This window comes from Triturus cristatus, chromosome 6, assembly GCF_964204655.1.
Source record: "Triturus cristatus chromosome 6, aTriCri1.1, whole genome shotgun sequence".
NCBI lineage: Eukaryota > Metazoa > Chordata > Amphibia > Caudata > Salamandridae > Triturus > Triturus cristatus.
The window spans coordinates 638,853,426-638,875,735 of NC_140589.1; the positions used below are offsets into that span (position 1 = coordinate 638,853,426).

The 22,310-nt window shown below is 43.7% G+C and overlaps 1 protein-coding gene across 1 annotated transcript in view; it reads left to right on the forward strand.

The window, feature by feature from the left end:
• The first annotated feature begins 1,190 nt into the window (after window positions 1-1,190).
• LOC146817678 (cystatin-like) overlaps window positions 1,191-22,310 on the forward strand; it is a 47,139-nt gene continuing 26,019 nt past the window's right edge. Inside the window, exon 1 of the mRNA XM_085611136.1 lies at window positions 1,191-1,709. Within this exon, the coding sequence (XP_085467262.1) occupies window positions 1,485-1,709 (225 nt within the window). The 5' untranslated portion in view covers window positions 1,191-1,484. The remainder of the gene's footprint in view (window positions 1,710-22,310) is intronic.

A 22,310-nucleotide genomic window follows, 5' to 3' on the forward strand; every position in this document is an offset into this window, starting at 1 on the left:
TAAAAACTGCACACACAGGCTCTACAGTGGCAGGCCTGAAACATGTTTAAAGGACTACTTAAGTGGGTGGCACAGTCAGTGCCACAGGCACACTAATTGCATTTAATGTATAGGCCCTGGACAAACGTAGTGCACTTTACTAAGGACTTAGTAAATTGAATATGCCAATTGGGAATGAGCCAGTGCTTATGGGAGAGAACACAATACTTTAGCACTAGTTAGCAGTGGTAAACTGCCCAGAGTCCTAAACCCAGCAAAAACAAAGTCAACAAAACAGGTCATAGGGCAAAAAAGCCGGGGGGAAATCATACCCAGGATGCCAGGTCTGACAGTCTCTAAAACAGACATTTGTTTTGTGTTGCTATATTAACCTTACATTTAATATGGCACTTCAGTAATGTCAGTTATTGTAATATCATCATTGTTATGGTCATGAGACATCACTTCCTAGGAAGATTCCTGGCGCTCGATTGGAGATGACAGAATGTGCGGGACCTAAGTGCCCAAGACGATTAACAACTGGATGAGCATCCATACACTGTAAATACCAATGACACCAAGATTATGTGAAGGAAATACGCTGATTTCTCTGCACAGGGCCATAGAATAAGAGATGTTAAAGTGGAAGTGATGCTTATTAATGCTTGACAATGGATGTATCGTACCAGGAATAAAAACGAACTAATAAAGATATTCAAACAAAAAAAATCACTTCCTGGGAAAATTGTAACATATAATGACACTTTCAGTGATATAATTGCAGTCAATCGGGTGTGCGATATCACTTTTACATCCCCGGGCAATTTGTTGAATTGACGTCCATTAATCCAGCTTTGAGTAATATGCTTTCATTGTCCCAGGTTGATAAGACATAAAATAAATAATTTGAAAAGTTTAAAAAGTGTGCTAACAAATATTTTTTTTAACAAAAGTGTTGTTTAGGAAAACACCATATGCTTTCTGATTTCGCTCTCTCTGTTGTGTAAGCAACCATTAATAAAATGTAAGCTTTAATATTCGCTCACTTTGCAGCCACAAATTTGTAAACCTAGATGTATATTAAATGGGGCTGGGTAGCAATTTGTTATAAAATCCGAGTTTTCTTGACTTAATTACATTTCGCATTCTTAAAGGAGACACCAAACAGCTTCAGGAGAAACATAAATAGTCCGGTAATTCCTCCATTTTGCTTCATTCTCTCTCAAAATCTCTTTTTTGGGGATCTGACATGCTGTCACGCGCTGAGCTGAGCGCAGCACTTCTGCTTTTCAAGCTCTCTCTCTCTGAGGGTCTGTGGAGCCCCAGTCACGAGGTGAGCGAGAGACACGCGCATTGGGCAGCTGCTGCAGCGCTGACCCCGTGAGTCTGACTGGCTTGGAACTGCTTGTTTACTGCATTCCTGAGGCAGTCAGCGGAGACAGAGAGCGCCTTTCGTTTCATTGCACGGACAGAGGGAAGCTGATAATACTTGCGAGCGGACAAACATGGCTGCTTCGTGGATGATACCGGCGTTGGTCTTCGCGGCTGTGTTTGCCGCGGTACTGGCGGACTCCGAACGAAAACCGAGGCCACTTGGGGCTCCTGAGTCTGTGAGCTTCGATGAGAGCGGTGTGCAGAAGGCGCTGAGTTTCGCCATGAAAGAGTACAACAAAGCCAGCAATGACATGTACGCCTTCAAGGTCTCCGAAGTGGTCGAGGTCAAGAGGCAGGTCAGTGGGTCCGACAATTCGGGGAGTGGATGTAGCCTTAAGGGCTAGAGCTGCCGACCTTGGAGCTGGGGCACAGGGTTCGAGTCACGGCCTTCGTTCAGCATCCTCTGATTCATTAATCTTCGCGTATCTATCAAAAATGGACGTGTCTTTGTGTAACGTAACTTACATGTAAAGCGCCCCGATACCTTCGGGTCGACTTGGCGCTATATAAATCTGCGGGGGGAAAAAATCTATTTAGGAAGGTAGGGGGTGTTCATAGCTCTTTGACTTCACAGCCTGTGAGCACATTGTGAATATACACATCGTTAGTTTAAAAAAGAGTTGCAGAATAAGATAGACTGCTGCATGTATGATAGACTGCAGCAAAAAGTGTAAAACAAATTGTGTTCGAGTGCTTTAAAAAGTACATTTTTAATAAAAGCATTCTGACTGTACCAGTGCTTAACTTTTTTTTAAAAATATAGATCCTCATTAAAAGGACACATTGCAGAAATGGTAACACTTACAATAACTCTTGAAAGAATAACTCTTTCTCGCTATGAAGTTTCAAATCACTTTATCAATTAAAGTCTACTCTGGCTCCCAAGCTGGAAGACCAAATGCACGCCTTTACGCTTTTCTTTAAAGTAGGAAGGTACCCTGGAGAGAAGGCTGGTTTCTTTAGCTGTCTCTCCCTCTTCTCTCCTTCCGGTACAGGCGACCCCTCTTTTCTTTTCATCTTGGGAAAATCAAGTCCGCATTAACAGTTTAGGACCAGTTGCTTTTTTAGCAACAAGCAAAGACAAAGCCAACAAGACTTACCATTTTACCCTACTTTTTCAGTGCTGTGCAACATTGTTAAAATGGGTTTTTGGCAATGCACAGCATCTGCCAAAAACAGGCTCTATGATACGGCTGCGTCATTTTGCATGCGTCACCATACATGCCTGCACCAATGAAATGGCACTGGATTTTTTTTTTTGCGATGCAAGAAGGGGAGTGGATGAAGGGTGGAGGTTAAAGCAGCACAGCAGGAAGGGCTCAATACAGGGGCGGGGGAAAGCACATGAGGGAGAGAGCAACATGGAATTGGGGGGGGGGGGAAGCACACAGGAAGAGTTGAGAAAACCCATGCAGTCTCATAGGATGCTTAAATGTAAAGAAAAAAGTAGGGGCATATTATCAACGGCCAGCGATAATTATCGCTGGCCGTGCTTAGCGATACATTTCTTATCGCAGGCTATCCCTGGAATATATCACACTGGTAGCATTTCTCCAGGGCGATAAAAATTCCAGAGATAGCGAGGTTATCGCCGTTTTGCAGGGAACATCGCTGGTTTTCCAGCGATGTTCCCTGCAAAACCGCGATAACCTTGCTGATACGACCCTGTGGTCGTATCGGCATAATCCACCCCCTATGTCAAACATAGGTAAGTCAGGATTCTAGCAGACGTTAGATTTTTGCGACAACTGCGCTTTTAGCCAAAATCTAACGTCTGCTTAAATCCTGTGGGCTGCCTTGTAAATATCGTGATGTGAACATCAGCAATATTTGAAAGGTAGTCCATCCGGGGTACGCCCAGTGACGCCACTTTGCATCTCATTAGAGATGGAAAGGGAGGCGCTAGGAAAAAGGGTGCTAACATGCGATTATGCATGTTTGCACCCTCTTGTAAATAGGGCGATAGTTTTATCCGCTTTTTTGGCTTTTTAAACCAAAAAAGGGGAGATAAAGCCCTTGTAAATATGCCCCGTAGTTTCCTAAACTTGAGTAGATGAAGGGTACAAATCAGCCAGTCATAAGTATGGTAAAGGAGCTCTGCTCCAGAGTAGGGATAACCCCAAGAAGGAAAATCAAACCATTGAATAAAAAGTAACCAAATCAGAATGCCAATTAAGGCAACCAATGATAAGAAATGGGTGGGCATAAGCACAATGTATATTTTTGGTGAAACCACAAAAGAAAGGCCTTTTATAACCATGCAGCTTGCTCTGTCTGACTGACCAGACCTAAAAACCAGGGACAGTATTTTGTCAAAAGTAAAAAAAAAAAAAAATCAGAACGTTATTCTTCATAGATCCTGCCTGCTTCGACCTATGATTATTAGACCGATTGATAACCAGACTGTGACAAGCAATCCTTGCAAAATAAAGGTTTGTTCACCCAGCAAGGGTTCTTAGTTGGGTGCCTGGCTTCAAGGGAGGAACCTGGCTTAACCTCTTCCGTGCTCATGACATCTCCCGGCCGTCATGAGTCACGATGGGCGTGTGCGGACGACGGCCGGGAGACGCCATGACCACGCCCGCGATCGGAATGTCAGCACTGTGGGAGCGCTGCGGCGGAATTTGCGCCGCAGCGAAGAGGTTAAAGTTAAGCTTGGAGTACTTTATTGTAATTTTGTTTGAGAAACCAACTGCCTGTATAGTAATCTTAGAGATGTCAAGTTATGTGCACTGCTAATTTTGCGTGTGCATTCTGTACATTGTAGGTTTGTCTTTTACAGTATAACTCAAGGACTACAATTTCCAGACCGCATGCTGAGATACCCATACTCTTGACAAAGTGACACCTGCAGGCCTTGCCCGTTTGACTCTCGGTGGCTGCATAGCCATTGTAGGGGAACATACATGCTCCCTCTCTGCAGGTGAAGACAAGTAGACTACGATTTTTCCCACTAACTGTTGATATTACTCGTCACTTGATTTCCTTCTTTCCCTACACATTTTACCTCTTTCATAAAATCTCTGCTTTTTGTGTAGCCCAGAAGCTGACGGGTACAGAGCAGCTGTAGAAGGCCTTACTGGGCTAGATCAGATTAACCTCTTGTGATTAGTATGTGAGTTTGCATTTGTTAAGTTTAGGAGCTTTAGCACCATTAGAGGAAAACTACTGAAGTGCAGCCTTCAAGAAATGGACATTTCACCAGAACATGCTTGTATCCATTTCATATCTTGCCTTTCTCAAAGAAGTGCTTCTACTGCTCTCTATGGAATTCTCTGACACCTCCATTTCAATGTTTTCAGGTGTGTTAAATCTGCTTTGTGCAAGTGCTGCTTGCTGCCTTTGAAAGGGATGCTCTCTACCCTCGAACACAAGTATTGTGGGGACTGCTACAAGCTCCAAGAAGGAATGGCAACGTGCCTCTGTGAGTGCAGAAGCTAGGGGAGGCAGCAGATCGGAAAGGCTATCTCCTGGAGCCCCGTGGAAATCCGTTCATTGTGCACCACTGAACAGTTCCTCAAGATGTATTGCTAGACTCCAAGTGGAGATCTTGGTGAAAGCAGACTGTGGAAACCTAGAAGGACGTGGCTGTGCTTCCCAGAACTAATTTTTTTAATGTTATTTTACGGACTTTTATATAGCGTGAACTTGACCCGATATTGGGTATCAGAGCGCCTAACATAGCACCAGTTGCGTTACATGAGGACACGTTCATTTTTGGCAGGCACAGGGAGATTCAGTGATTTCCCCAGAATCACAGGATGTTCAGAGTCATTGCCGAGACTCGAACTCTGTTCCCCAGATTCGAGGTCGACCGCCCTAGCCGTTAGGCCAACTCCTCTCCTCATTTGCATGGCATGACCGGTGCAAAAGAGGATGCCAGAAAGGCGGGGGGAGGTATAAATACCCTCCCCAACCTCTATGCGCCGGAAGTTACGTGCCTAGCACGCCGAGCAGTGGGACTCCTCCCCGAGTACCCAACACTAGAGGGGTGATGTTTGTGCCTAATTGCCACTAAGAAAGGCCGCCCTTTTAAGGTGGCCCCCTGCGTGGGCCGCGGGCAGCCTCATAGTGCCATTATAGGCAACACTCCCCACCCACTGTCAGAGCGTGCATGATGACATAAAAAAAATGTCATCATGCATGATGAGTCTCATGCACATATGTTCCTCCTTTCAACTGTCTTTCCCCTTGCCCTCTTATACCACCCCAGTCCCTCCCTCGTGTCTTGTTATGATATTCTTCACTACAGTGAACCCCCCACACACTGTGCATGCAGAATAGATACTTCAAGCAACAGGTTCAGGGATCTGCTACCGGGCTTCCAAAGTGCAGCTGCAAGATCAGGCAGCAAAACAGTGAGGTCACCGCTCAAAACTCCACAACTATCTCTTCATTCTCACTGTCATCTAAAAGGGAGAAGCCAGAAATTAAAAAAATAACACTTTCAACCCCACTTCTAATGAACACCGAGAAAACAAAAACAGTGAACTTGGCCCTCCCTAGAAGAGTTCCTTCCTTCCAACCATGTATGGCCTTTCCATAAATCCATCAATATATTAAACCTTAAATTCGCTCTTTCTTGCCCCATCCATTCATCCTTTCAAGCACACCCATTTGTTCTTTAACCCTTTTGTCCATCTTGTTGCCCTTCTATTCAGTCTGTCCCTCTTTCTTGCACTCTTCCGTCTGTCCATTCGTTCCCCTTCACCTGTCCTTCCACTCGTCCCTTTTTTACCTTTTTTTGCCCATCATTCACTTTATCTTCTTTCCGTCCACGTTTCTTCCTTTTCTCGCTTTTTTCTTTATCTTTCAGTGTAATGTTCTCTGTTTGTTTTTCTTTTTAACTTTCCATCATCTGTCTCCTTCACTGCATAGCTCATTCGGCAGGATATTTTTTGACGCCCTTTGTTCAGTTTCATTTCTACTTATGTGCTATTTATTATCTGCAGACAGAAGAGGGCCATAAATTACTAACCAGCGTTTCAGTGGTCAGTTTACAAACTGCACTGCAGCTGCTAAAGTGGAGAGGAGTGTCTTGACGTCACTGATCACCTTTGGAGTCTCTCAATCTTGGCTTCCAGTCTCCTGAGTGTTACGGCATTTCCAGCTCCACTCTTTTTCCCACCACTCGCTGTGTAATTTGTATTCTCTGCCCTCTGGGTCATCTAGTTTTGATGTTGAAAACAGCACGTGGTGACAGTTCGAAGTGGGAAGTAATGCACGGGGTGAACAGGTACCGAAGAGGAGGGGGTGTAGTTGTTCCTATTTGTCTCAGTAGGCCAGGGGCTCTTTTGGTTGCTGTTGGTGCGGCTGGAGTCACTTTGAGTCAATTTTTCAACATCTATTGATTTATCTTTTATTCCTTCCTTTTTTTAAAATAAATCATATTAGTTTGTTTAGGCAAAGTACATAAAATATTATACACTTATAAAGAATAAAAGACAATAATAATTTTATAATTCAACATCATAAAATGTATTTTAAATACATAATATGTGAGCTAATTCTGCCATTGCAGCCAGAATTTCAATTTTATCTAATAATTCTAAGGCTGCTAGACAGTTTCATATGCTTTATTTTAAAAATAATTGCCATAGATAGTTTGACCTGTTGCCAAAAACCTTGGGCAATCTCGCAGTAAATGGTAGGGAATTTCACATTAATTTGGCAAATACATCTTCTTTCATGACCTTTTATTTTTTTATTAAGGTCGTTCTCTGCTATCTGGGGGTTTATCTTCTGTGAACATTTAAAAATTGCTGCCTGTATTTTGGAATCGGAAATCCTCATTACATTGCAAACACAATGAGATGATGGACTGAGCGCTGAAACTTTTGAGACACTCACCCCTACTCACATATCTGGGTTGAATCCATCCTTGCTCTTTAGCCCACTCTGCCACCCCAGTTCAGACACCGCTATATGCAAACCAGTCTTGACCCTGTGCCTCATGGGAACAGTCCAGCGCTGAAACATTTTTCAGACCATGAGGCACAGGGTCAAGACTGATTTGCATATAGCTGTGTCTGAACTGGGGTGGCGAAGTGAGCTAAAGAACGATGATGGATTCAACCCAGATCTGTGTCTGGGGGTGAGTGTCTGAAAGGTTTCAGCGCTCCGTTCATCATCTCCTTGTGTATCCTCATTACATTATCAGGACTCCAGTACCCCCCAAAATTCTTGTATTAAGTACATCAGGTTCTTTGAGGACAGATAAGCAGCATCTGCTGTACTTCTCATCCTGTAGAACATGCCTTTTACATATTTTCGAGGACTCTCTGCCCCCAAACCTAAAGGAATGGTTGCACTTTCAAACTGGCTCTCAAGACTTTCATATTCCTTCCAAGAGGTCGTTTGACATAAAAATGTGTTTTTTCCATGTACACCAGCACAAAAAAGAAGAATATTTTATAAACTCATCCTTGCCTAAGCTGTGGGAAAAGCTAACCTAAGTAGAAGCTGAAATAGCGCATTCAGAAAGTGACTGAGCATGAGTACTGTAAGATTAAAACAGCATCCACAACTGCCTTGATTCCCCAGACAGAATTTCCTTTCAGAATTAGGCCCCATTTGTTCCTTTGCTGGCTAATCTTTTTCTCTCAGATACACTTTTTGTACTTTGATTTCTCACTTTCATATTCTTTCAGATCCCCCCTCAACTAATTTTTGTATTCACATATTTTTTTTTTGTCGAACACTCTGAATCAAACCATTGATCAGTTCAAGTTATCAAATTATTTGCATGAATAATGGTTTTATAAATCATTGTGTGTTACTACCAATCCTACTATGTTAAAATATCATACAAAACCCCACGTCCCCAGATTTTCAAAAATCATCTTTTTCTTCTGAAATTGTCTCAACCTCTCCAGCAGTAGTAGAGTATACTTTATGTGCAGCATCATGTGCATTTTCAGCAATTTTTTCCTATTTGCAGTTGGATGAAGAAACACTTTCAGAGTAAAATGGTCACTGCTATCGCTGTTTAACACTACACATTTCCTAAAAAACCAGGCAAACGTAACAGAATCAAAAGATATAATCTATTAGAAGCTAACTCTTTCGATGTTTTAAAATATTTCATTCACAGTTTATTACTAAATTTACAGTTCAAAGAAACAAAAATATTACCATGAAGATTTTTGCTCATAACCTTTGGTTTAGATTATTTGTGTGACATAAATTCTGGTAGATTGTATACTGACTACATTTAATATTCCATTATTAAATCTGATAACTCAAGGTCCAATTTAAGTCCCCACAAGCAATTTAAGAAGCTGCAGAGAACTTTGTTTTTTGGTGGATGTTCTGTCTGTCTATTTTGAACACCACTGTGATAACGTAAAGCTCGGGTATGTTGTTGATGTGTTACTGATGGATGAAAAGTCGGGCCCTGATTCAACAATCTGACCTTTAGCAGCGATTTCCACATTTGTGGCTAGATGGTGACTCTGGTTCCTGAACCTTATAGTGGATGCAGCCTACAGTGTCCTGTTGTTTAGGGTCACATTCTTTGGACAGAAATTATTTTGGACTTATTGGGGACAGATGGTTGTACAAGCAGAACATAGAAAACCGATATATCTGCAGCTGGGGTTCAGCTTAAATAAGATATTTTACATGCGTGTCGATAATGACCAATCGATACACCTTCCAGATGAAGACATGGAGGTTGCAGTGCATCTTTCACACATGAAGTGCACGTCAGCTGTTACAAACTCATGATTAGGCTCATTTGGCTTTGGAGTGTGTATGTGGACTCTAAGGGACTGTCCAAGGCAAACACTTCTTCCACGAGAGATCGCAAATTCCATTCTCGCCTGACAGCATTGCTTGCAATGGAATCTTATTATGCTTGATGATGGTTTTAGGTTGAGGGAGACATTGCAGCAGCGGACTTCATGGTCAACCAGGCAATGTAGAATTTTAAAACAAGATTGTTCCACTTTTAGTCCTAGGTCTCGGAGACCCTCTACAGTCCTCTTCTGGTACCTAATCAACTTGCAACAGCCCTTGAGTGGTGGGTGAGCATGGCAGACCTTACCCTATGAGTTGAATTGGATCCATCAGTCTGCTGCATGCTTGACACAGATGCAAGTAGGGGCTCTTGGCATGGGATCTACTCATGGCTTGTCTTCCTTGACCAATTGGTTTTCCAAGTCAATGGAGTGGCAAGTTATTTTTCATGCCCTCCTCGAATTTACTTCTTGTCTCCAGAGACAAGCGGACCTGAATCGATGTGGAAGAGAGAAAATGCTCCAGCTCCCTGGTGAACCTGCTGAATCAGTTGGTTCGGTGGGCGAGATCATGGTGTTTAGCTGTCATTTCGGACTCCATGTTAGAAAGGAATTTTTTTGGATGATCTATCACAGATTCAGCTGTCCTGTTCTCTTCCAACACACTTCTTCAAAATTACTACTGTACAGTTGTGATCCTCAGACTCACATGCTAGGTTTTCTGTCTTTCCTTCTGCTTAGAGGGGTCTTCTCTTTGGCTATCACCCCACTTCCTCTTGTTATCTGGTCATGCCCAACACTAGAAGGAAAGTATCCTGAGTAATGGTGGTTCTCCTGTAATGGATGGGGAGGTCCTGGTTGCCCCTGTAGCAATTGGCAGAGATGCTTTAGCGGTCCTTGTCTCCTCTGAGGTGATCTCCTTTCTCCAGTCTGTCCCAGGTTCATCTTTACCTGCCTGCATGGAGATTAAGAGAGCAAAAGGTTAAAAATCACGACTGTCAGAGGAGTTGGCATCTGCTCCTACAGTGTAGTTTCCCTTCCTTATTTAATGGGCATTAGAATTCATTTTTGTATAGTGTTAAGCTAACTGGTATCTTGTTCTGTCATGAGATCTCAATTTCTGTAGGAGGTTTTTATTTTTGGGCTGCTACTTTCGGAGCAGTTGGTGGCCATGTGGGCCATCAGAGATTTCAGGGAGGGGGTGAATGAACTGTAAGCAGTATGCCTAATTAATTGTTTACTTTAAACCTGTGTCATGGTATTCTGCCTTCATGTTCATGGGATTTTCTCATTGTGCTTCAGGCATTCTTGGGCAATTTATTTCCAAGTTTTCCACCTTCAAATGGAGTCTCTCATTCGTTTTTAGTGTAGAGCCTACAAGAGCATGTGCCTCGCATGTGAGACGCTATTGTATTCAAAACGTGTTTGAAGCCCGCCCATTGTTTTATCGTTTGTTGGCTTCAAATAACTCTCCTTTGCAGCTGTCTTATTTGGCCAGTGCAGCCGAAATGTCCCTTCCAATGCTTTCTGTGGAGCAGAGACCAAGCACAGATTAATTCAACTTAATCCGTGTCTGTCCGCTGCTCCCAAAATGATTTGGGTACTATTTCTCCTCCCCCCCGCCTGCTGCTTCACCCATAGTGTTTGTGCTTTAGCACGCCTAAAGTGTGAGTGTGTGTTTTTGGAGGTTTTTTTCTTTCCTCCCACGCCCCCCTTTGCTACTTGTACCCAACACTGTGTAAGCATTCATGTGTTTCCAAGCCCTCTCTCTTCCTTCGTTACTGAGACCTGGTTCCCTACCCCGGTCTTTGCTTATGCCTTTCCTCTTGCCCACCTCCCCATCTGTGTTCCCCTTTTCTAGAATTTTAACTAGTAGCACTCTATATGGATGTGTTTGCAGCACGTCTCCACTCTAGCCCCTCCCATGTCGTTACTTACACCCGGCACTCCATTTCAGTGCATGTGTGTGATTGCAGGCTGCCTTTCTTACAGCCCCTACTCCTGCATGTTATTGCAACCGGACCCCCGTCATCGTTGCTTTCTCCCGTTCTCCTCGCACAGCGCCCTTGTGGTTCTACTTAAGTGTGTGTGTGTTTGCAGGCCGTCTCTCCCTCCCTCCCCCTAAACCCTCTGTTGTTACTTGCTCTTGGCCCACCTCTCCAGTCGTTGCTTCCTGCTTGTCTGTGCACACCTCCTCCTTGTCCTACAGTGTTGTGATGTTTTTGTACATAAAAATCTTCAAATGGATACCTGGCGTGAAATCCTATACTTAAATATCAAGTTTATTCAATGAAAGAAACTTCAGTCACCGCCATCAACTGCTCCACATAACATACCTTCATAGTTCCCTTAATAACAACAGTACCATTCTAAATTAGAACTCTTCTCCAGTGGAGGAACAGTTTGTCATGGAGACTGGGATACCATGGATACACATATTCCAGTCCATATGAGACATGCATATAAAAATACACATTACCACATATCTTCCCCCTTAGCAAAATAAACATCAGCGGAATCATTTCTTCTCCTCTACTACAATATGATTAAAATTCCAGATATATCCATCCTCCAACTTGGCTGCCCCTTCAAACACTTTTGTTACCTTGTAGGTCCTACTAAAATGAGATGTACCTCTGATTCTTTCAGACAGCTTCACCTTGACAACATCTCCCACATTTCTGAGTATGGGCTTAGCTGCCTTCTGACTATCGTATTTCACTTTTCTTTCATTCTGTTTTTGCGCTTCCCTCTCTTTGGTTTTCTCCATCATCTCCCGATTCCTCACCTCATCTGTAGTGTAAATTCTCACCCAGGGAGGACCACCACAGTATAAGGTCTTCTGTTCTTGAGCATCACAAATGGATTCACTCCTGTGGTAGAATGAGGCGTAAATCGGTACTCGTCCACGCTTTTTGTACCGCCTGAACGCAATCTATGCTATTATTTATAGTGATTTGAACAGCTTCTATCAATGTTCCGTTGAATCTTCAATCATCCCATTTGTTTCTAGATGATATACGGCACACCTTCTATGTTATATTCCTCTTTCACCCTGAAACGACTCCATGTCATTTGAAATCAGTTGCAGCTCGTTATCAGTAAGAATTGTCCTAGGATTCCCTTCCCTTGCAACACCTCAGTTTAAAATATAATGACTGCAGAGGAATTAATTTCATTGGTTACCCCCACCTTCAGCCATCTGGACTGCATGTTCATAATCGCAAGTATTTGGAGACACACCCACAATAATGATACCAACAATGTCCAATGCAACGTTCTACCATACATCATTGGGAATGTCAGGAGAACTTCCAACCTTCAAATTCTTACCACTCAACCTCTATCCGCCACACACTCTCACAATTCTCTCCACTACAATTTCCATGCCAGGCCACTAATATGCACACCTAAGTCTCTCTTTCATCCTACTGATTCTCTGGTGCCCTTGATGAGCAAGCTGTATCAGACGTTCTCTAACTCCTTGAGGGTAAACTAATTTACCCCTCTCATAAGAATATTGTCACTCGCCCACAGTTCATCAAAAACCTTCACAAACCTGAAACATCTTTCATTTTTTTTCCCCAAGTCTGATCTCTAGACAGTACAAACTGCTTTACATTTTTTACAACTTCGTCTTGCTCCATTTGTTGCTCCCACTCCTCCTCTGTTACACATCTCATTGTCAGACTACACACTTTGACCTCATCGTCCTTCTACCAATTTTCCTCCTCTTTACCATCTACCCTGGGGTCCACAGCCAGCCTCGACAAACAATCCACAACGTTGTTATCAAAGCCTGGCAATTATGCAACCCCAAATTGGAACTCTGTAAGTGCCACCAGCCACTTACATATTCTGGATGAAATGCAGTCTAAACTTTTTTTTTCTCAAACACCTCCTGTAACAGCTTGTGATCCATCCACACGTGGAGCATTGTGCTAATCTATTGTGCTTTGCATTCATGGGTTTGTATCGCTCCTCGTCGCCAGTGTGAAATCCTATACTCAGGAAGGCAGGATACAGACGCTTCTTGTAAAAGTGAGATTAAAACTTCAATCTTATTCCATGAAAGAAACTCCAGCCACCACCATCACCTGCTACACATAACTGATCCTCACAGTTCCCTTAACAACATTACCATTCTAAATCAGAACTCTTCTCCCATGGAGGGAGAGTTTGTCATGGAGACTAGGATACAATAGATACACATACCCCAGTCCATATAAGACACATATAAATATACACATTACCACACCTGGCTTAGGATCCAGACATAAATCAATCATAGCCAAAGCCAATAGTTCTCCCCCACAAGATGAGATCTGTTGGCTTTGTCAATGTGTGGACATGTACAGCAGCGCATATGCTGTGTAGCATCATGACTGAAAGTAATAAAAAATAAAAAAACCATGCCATAACCGTTTTTAGGTCTCGCCTGGCGAAAGCAGTGCATGCGCTGTCTTGTCAGAGAAACCTTTTGGAATCGATTCTCTGCCGTGGGCTCATGCACGCGTCTGCATGTACAAAGATGGCTCCTCTCTGCATCTGTTCAATGCAGACAGCATGCACGTGTCCATGGGAGAGTGGACAGTCCCACGTCAGTTTGTCTTCCCGTCGCGCACACACATGCGCGGCAGCGTGCTTTTAAATAGCGTGGCCTTAGCGCGATCGCTTTCACTTTCATTTTCGCGCGGGCGCGCAGTGTCCTCCTTCTCCCAACGACTGTCTTGTCTCTCTTGGCAGTGTCCATCACTCTCTTGTACAGGGTCTATCTTTCCTCCTGGTTCCTGTTGTTATGGGTCTCTGCTGCAGTGTCCACTTTATAAGCTATGTTGGCACTATCGACCCATTAACAGTGGCTTGCACAAAGATCACATCAGAGGCATTAGCAGACTTACTGGAAATATTGAACACACTACCACTGTTCCTATATACTAAGTGTGATTTCTGCATTGACTCTACGGGGTTCACTGAGATTTCTGCATTTGAACATTCACCCACTGAACTAACTAGCTGACACTTTGGTGTGTTTTATAGGAAGGAACCTATGACCTGCAAGGGTACTCGCAGCTCTGTGCTTCTGGTGTATTAGCCCACTGTCGCTTTTCCGCACGCTCCTGCTATCAGCATAGTAGGTCCATTTGAAAACTGTGAGTGTCAAGGTTCTGCAAATCTTTACATCTGTAGCGTTAGCCCACTGTTTTATTTCCGCACTCCTCCGCCATTTGCACATTTTCGTGGACCCTTTAAGCTGCAGGTTACACATATTTACAGCAGGTGTTATTAGCCCAGTCCTCTGCCAATGCTTGTTATTATTTTGGAATATCTTCTGCTCAGCTTGACACGCTGTTAACTTGCGAGAAGTAGCACTGCAAGGCCCCGTGCACGCGGTTCATGTGCTTTGTACTGACGCACATTCTGGATCTCATGGGTCTTGGCTGCATGTGTCCAGCTTCACTGATCGGAACATGCATGTCTTTGGATCACGTGGCTTCAGTGGGTAAGTTACTCATCGGGTAAGTTCTAGTTGGCGTCAGACACGTGGTGGCTTCTGAACATCTCCATGATTAATGACTGTTATCCTTTTTGGATTATTGAGTGTGTCATCCTGTCTTTAAGATGTGTTGGTGTCACCTCAAGGGTGGGTACTTTGAGACACTGCTGGATGCCCAGCGCATGGCATTGCTATGTATAAAGACGTGTCTTGACTTAGTCTCCTGGACTGACGTGACTCAACCTGTTTAGCTCATTTTCCATGAAGAAGGTGCCTGGATCCCCGGAACGCATGGGACTGAGTGTACAGTGATTGTGTCACGTGATTGACAGAAGAAAGCCCAGTTAAGTCTCTTCAGTGAAAAGGACGTCTTGGTCTTCACTGTTGAACTCAACATTGAAGGTCACATTTTATGCCCCCAGTGATTGCATTAAACTCGTATAATTGGGGAGGCATCAGTCTTTACATCTGGATTCTTTTTGGGAGAGTGCGCAGCGAGTCTGTACATCAGATGGACAGACAGCATGAGTGATCTTGGGCAGAGGACGCTTTTACTGCAGCAACAGGAATACAGAAGTAAATATTCTCAGTGCACATTCACTCGGCTGGAATAAAGGTTGGTTCAGAAGTGACAATTTGGAAACACTGTATTAACAGGTCCCGGGTGTAATCCCCTGTTCCAGGGGCCCTGTGCTGAGCACTTTGCTGGATATCGAATGTTGCAGGAACTCTCTGCTTCCAGCCCTATGAGTAATCCACATTCTTCCCTTGGTGACCGGTGATGTTCGTACATATATGAAACAGACAGCCCTGTGGAGTGAGCAGCACAAGAGCCCCACTAGGGTGGAGTCAGCAGCCCCCCTCTCCCAGGCATCCTCTGTACATCCTCTGGTGTGGGCCTTGATGCACCGCTGACAATCCTAAAACTCAACCACCCCCCTGAGAGGGCGGTAGACCCCCTGTGGTCTCTGGAGATTGCAGACACACAAGCAAGCTTCAAAGAGGTTGAGGATGGGAGTTGTCATGAGTGTGAGGCTTCGCTGGCATTATTTACTCCAAGTACTGACACCCGGTGTCAAACCAGATCAGGAGTTGTGACCGTGGCGGGTGTGAGGAAAAAGATTAAAGAACAAGCATTTGCAATGCAACTGGTCTCGCATTTACGCAACTTTGAGCTATTGGCATTTTAAATGACAATGCCTTGTAGTTATGTTTTGGTTTATAAAACATGAATAAAAGGCATTGCCATTTACAATGCCAATAGCTCAAAGTCACGTAAATGCGAGACCTATTGCATTTTAAATGCTTGTTTATTTTGGTTTTAAACTTTCAGCCTTGCTGCTATACAACATGGCTAAAACACTTTGACAACGCCAATAGATCTTATATAGGTTCTTGGTGTCCCTTATTTTACCTTGTTGTCAGTTTCTCCTCATTGTTGCTTGGTCTTGTTCCCTGTAATGTGGCAGGCCATGCACGGGTGTTCGCCTTCGCACCCCAACCTGCGCCTGCAGTTATGTGACCGTGGGCATATATAAACAGGCGTGACTGCATGGAGGCAGCACCTGAACCACATTCGAGTGAGTGTGTGTGTCACTTTGTTGCCACGGCGCTGCGCCCAGCACACGCAGCAAAAGGTTGCAAATGTTCAGAATGCGGCAAAATGAAACACTACGCCAAAGTCTGCTGATCAATGCCAGCAGCGAAAGTCTCCAAGAAGACGGCGAACCAGATAGACACAGATTCAGGGCTTGGGGAAGATGAAGAGTCAGAAGGCACAGTCCATGTCATCCACATAGTAGAGCTGAGCCCTGGCCACATCTGCCATGCTCCCAAGTGCCAAGTCCAGCTCGACTGACAACCATTGGTGGCATTTATCGACACCGGCGACTCAATCAACATCCTACCACTGATGCTTTATAAACAGATGGTATCTCCAACAGCATTACGCCCCACCACCACCAGGGTATACACCTATGGCACCTCCATGTGCCTCCCACTGGCGGGTGACTTCACCATCACCATCAGCCACCAAAATGATGGTCAATGTCACAGAAGGATGGGTGGAAATGTTGCTGAAGTAGTACATGTCAGACTGGCTCAAATTGGTCCAGTTTGCATTTGGGTACATATCCGCGCTATTGACTGTCTCCTGTACGAGTTTGAGCAGCTGTTCCACTGCATTGGATACCTCAAAGCCCACCTAGTTCACCTCCACATTGACCAATCAGTGCAACCTGTAGTCCGACGATGCAGGCAAGAGGCATTCCACCTTCGACGCAAAGTAAAAGCCAAGCTAAGGAAACTAGAAGAAGGCGGCATCATAGAAAAAGTGGAAGGGCCAACTCCTTTGGTGTCGCCCATCGTTGCGTGCAAATCTAAGCAGCCAAGAGAGGTACGCATATGCGTGGATATGAGGATCCCAAAAACTGCCATAATAAGAGAATGCCATTTAGCAGTGGATGACATTGTGGGGTATCTGTCAGGCTCCCGGTGGTTTTAAAAATGGACCTCACGGTCGGGGTGCCACCAGATCATCCTAGCACCGAAATTCTCAACATGTAACCACCTTCTCCACGCACCTCAGATTGCGATGTTACAAGTGCCTCAACTTCGGCATCTCCAGCGCTGAAGAGGTATTTCAAAATATTATCAGAGGAGTGCTGGCAGGCTTAACTGGTGTCCTGAATGTCAGTGATGACATCCTGGTCCATGCCCAGTCCATGGAAGTACACCTCCATACAATAAGGGCAGTGTTCCATTAACTGCAAAAAATGCAGGCTCACGTTGCACAAAAAAAAGTGTGAATTGCTAAAAGAGGAAATCTGTTTCTTTGGCTACCACGTCTCTGCAAAAGGAGTCACCCTTGACCCTGCCAAGGCCTGCAACATCTAGAACGTGCCTGCACCCTCGAATGTCACTGGCGTAAGAAGCTTCTTAGGCATGGTCACTAACTGCTACCTTTGTATGCAAACTTGGCTCAACTCACTGGACCAAACCATGACTCACCAAATCATCAACCCCCTGGCAGTGGGGACCAGAACAAGAGAAGTAATTCCAAGATACAAAACAGGCCCTGTCCTCTGACATCACACTTGCCTATTTCAACCCCAGGAAGGGCACCGAGCTGCCTGTGGACCAGCCCCACTGTCCTGGGAGCCATCCCGTCTCCGAGACAGAACTGTGGAGACTGGACCCCCGTTGCCTGTGCAAGCCAGTCTCTGACCCCCACCGAACAGCGATACTCTCACATCAAGAAGGAAGCGATTTACAATCCATTAAGCGTTCAGGCATTTCCACATAAATCTGTATGGGCACCCATTTGATGTCAGCACAGACCATAAGCCCTTACTGCTGCTCTTCAAATGCTCTGCATTCAAGCACCCACCCATACTGCAGTTACAAGAGTATCACTCCTCAGTGGAGTACCGACCTGGAGCTCACAGTGCAGCAGACTATCTGTGCAGAAATGCCCGGGCTGCCACCTCTCAAGAAAAACAAGAGGCTGAGGACTATGTGAGAATCCTTGTGGAAAGATCATACCCTCTTTCCGTCTTGCAGGCTGGCCTTATCGATGCCATGCTCACTGACAACTGTCTCTAAAAAGCCATGGCAGCCACAAGGTCAGGGAATTGAGACACCATCATGGCTACCCTCCCCCAAAATACGACCGGAGCCTAAAGCACTCTCCACCGATGGGTTTTTGTACATAGGACCCTCGGCTTGTAGCGCCAACTAGTTTGACCCAACGAATGGTACACATTGCACACAGGTCACACCAAGTCGTAGAAAAAATAAAAAATTGACTGAGGAGCAAAGTGTGGTTCCGGAATCAGGACAAAAAGGTAGTGCGGGCTCTCCAACAGTGCAGGCCCTGCCAGGCCACTGGAGGGAGTGATCCACCTCTCCCCCATCATCACCGAAAAATCACCTGAAGGCCCCTGGCTACGGGCCAGTGCAGATTTTGGCAGTGTACACGATGTCTGGCACCTCCTATTGATCATCAATGACAATTCTTGCTATCCGGATGCCGAGATCATGTAGACTACCTCAGCGGTAGAAACAATCCCCAAACTAGAGAAGGTTATGGTCACCCCTGGCATCATCAGAGAACTCCACACGGACAACGGCCCTCCGTTCAGCGGCCAAGACTGGCAAACTACCTGATTTCTCAAGGGACAAGCATCATTGGATCACCCCCCATTGGCCTCAAGCCAACAGCGAGGTAGAATGTTTCATGAGGACTTACACAAAAACCATCCACATTGCTCAGGCTGAGCATCAGTGCATTGAAAGTGCCAGCTATACATTCCTGAAAGACTATTAGCTGACTCCCCACTTCACCACAACCACAGGAGTAGCCCTGAACACCCTTCATTTTGCTTAGAAGGTAATGGATGTAATCCTGCACCATCCCACGTGGGAACAAGCGACGTCTCCAAACCTCGATCAAGCTCACAGGGAAGACTCCAACTGCTGAGCTTCTCTGTGTCAGCGAGGAAAGACCCCAAAGCTCTCTTTGGGTGACTGGGTGCTCATCAAAAACTGCCATCCAGGGAGTGAATTCAGGCTCCTGTTCGAGCTAAAGCCATGGAGCATTTCCAGGGTCCAGGGACCATGATAACAGCCTGCAGGAGCAGAGACTGTAATATGGAATGTGTTGTTCTTCAAACCATTCATACCAGAGGAAACATTGATGCTTTGCTCTGGATAGAATAAAAGAAGCAGAACGTAATCTCCAGAGAGAATTTGCTGATTATCCCTACAATGCATTTAGATTGGGAGTAATTCAATACAGTTTCAAATAAAGAACATCAGGACACAATAATAGACTCAGGCAATTGAGATAGTTATTTTATTAATGTTCCAAAATGTATACAAATAAGCAGCTTCTTATGCATCTCAGTCAACTTATAACTATAAATGTATTCCTATTTTAAGATTTGCCTTGATGACTTGTAATAATGATTTACTAAATTAGTGTATATAATGTATTCTTTATTACTCGTTGTGGAAATTGTTCGGCTAAGTGTTTTGATGGATTTCGGCTTTATAGATATGTTTTAATGGTCGTGTATTGATGATTTTCTAATTGTAAGATTTTAATTAATCATGCAATAAAGTTATTAACAGTCAAGAATATTAAAGGAGGTAGAACAAGACCACATATTCAGTCAGAATGTCAAATCTAAAGAGGATAGTGTATAAAAACATCAGATATGAGATTACAGGCTCCTTCCACCATTTGAAGCAAAAGAATAGTTCAGTCCTATCTAAAATTAAAAGTAAATGGGTAAAAGGATACATTTTAAAGTCCTCTAAGGGTGAGTCCATGAGCATTGGCAAAAAGAAGCAAAAAACAATTTGTTCGGCAAAGAAGTATTCCAAGATGACGGCATGAATTTAGCAGCATTAGCAAAAAAGCAGTTCAAGATAGGGAAAATTAGACGTTGCGATAAAAGGATAAAATCCAAAGTGCAATGAGTGATGTCCCATAGAAAAAGTTTGCGAAGTGGGCGTCCTGCATTCAGAGGAAAAGAAAAATAATGGTGTTGCTCCTCCTTTGGTGTTTGTTCTTTTATAGTCCTTATGACACCTTAATGATGTGGTTTTATTCCATTAGTCAGTCTAGTAATTTACGTATGTAGTCACAAAATACATCTTTCCCAGGCATTTCATGAGAAAACATAGCTTTCCGGGCCTCACAGGTTTGTCAATGGTAAGAAAATATACAGTGTAATAGACTATGGCATCGGATGAGATGTGACGTTCCCACCAAGCCATTCCACCATGAACGGCGAAAGAATGTCGTTTGTATGTATACGGAAACATACACAGAACAAATAAAGCAACATTTGCAAAAATGTCAGTGAAGTATGCTTTAAAGAGAAAATTGCAGCTCAAGTAAGAACACTTAAAATGCATATATCAGCTCTACATTAGTTGAACTTAATTGGAATCAAATATAATGCATCAAATCATTATTTCATAATAAAACCATATTAATAAATGTTTCACCAATGTATTGTTACACGAAGTTGACTAGCTTTAGCTACGGTCTACTGCCTCCAATTTTTCATTATTTCACTATCCATACACATAAATTATTCTAAAAAACGTTTTACCGAAATCGTTTTTACATTTTTATCACCATTAAGGTCTCTACTATCACCTCTGTAAGTTTCTACTTCCTACCTGATTTTATCACAGAATTGAACGACAATCTAATTACAATGCAGTTGCAATGAAAGGAAATAGAACTGTTAGGCCTCCTATTTAGATTCTTTAGTTTTCAACCATACGTGAATAATAAAACATAATTTCATAAGAAATCTTGTTATGAAAATGTATTAAGTGCTATAACTATTTAGCACTGTAATTTCTCTTTTTCAAACTTCCAAGCACAGTCTTACAGTGCTATTACTTCACATGTCTCTATTATTGTATTACTTTGTGTATCTTGTGCAATGTGCACATTCAGGTTTTCGTATCTAAGTGCCATGTTATGTGTTTTTGAAATATTTGCTCTATCGCAATCATTCTAGAGCTAAACTACGCAGTACCTAGTCAAAGCAGAAAAGTGATGTTCTACAGCTTAGTGGGAATGAAAAGCTTGCGGTGTACAAGAGGCGCAAAGACAACTTGGGTTTAGCTGGGCACATGTGAAAGAGGAAGGGTAGTTAGTGGCTGTTAGTTGTGTGTGCAGACCGTAGCGTTGGTTTGTTTTGGGAAACATTTTAAAACATTTTCCACTCAAGCAGCGTGCACGCTTGCTTCTTTCTGTTCGGTTTAAAAATAAGAAATATACAGTGCAGACCACTGAGCATTCAAAGAAAGCAGCGGCTGTTATTCAACCCCAGAGACGACAGTTGGAAGGGAAGGGGGAAAGTAGAAGCAGAACAGTCCCTGCTCTTTGGAGGGATTCTGCGAGCTCGCGCATTTTTGCTGGGGCCCCACGTGAAGCAGCGGGAGCAACGCGCGAGGCCGGCGGAAATAGAAAGGCAAACATGCTAGAATATCTTTATGGAAACTACGGGATTCATACATTTAAAGGAGGTTTCGGTCTGCCAAACTTTACCTACTACCAAATTACTTAAATCTGTGGAAAATAAGCCCCATCTTACTTCTATAATAATATAAACCGAATCGCCCAAACAAACAAATTTATTCACAAAAAATGGGTGGAATCTTGCTGTTTCCATTCTATCAGTTCTTCCCTCGGCTTCTACTTGGTATTAAATCTGGTACTTTCTAATTCACCCACAAATTCAACCCATACTTTGCCAATGTAAATACTGGACCGTCAATAGATCTTTTTGGTCTCCTGCAGAGTTATACAGACTTGGACTAACAGACTCCTATCCCTGCCGGCACTGCGATGAATCCCCTGGTAATTTACACCATCTACTCTTCTGCTGCCAACATATTAAGCCTGACTGGAAGAAACTTGAAGATACCATAAATAACATTTATACCTCTTTCGTTGAACCATATAATTATCTCCCTAGTGTAGTGACCTGCTGGTCACTGTTCTAGTTGTTCTGTCACCAGCCACTCCCTGTGGGCTGGCTCACGCCCCACCCCACACCCATCCAGCACAGGCGTCACAGGACATATGACCCTGATAATAAAAGGGGCCGGGCGTACTAAGCCCTGTTCTA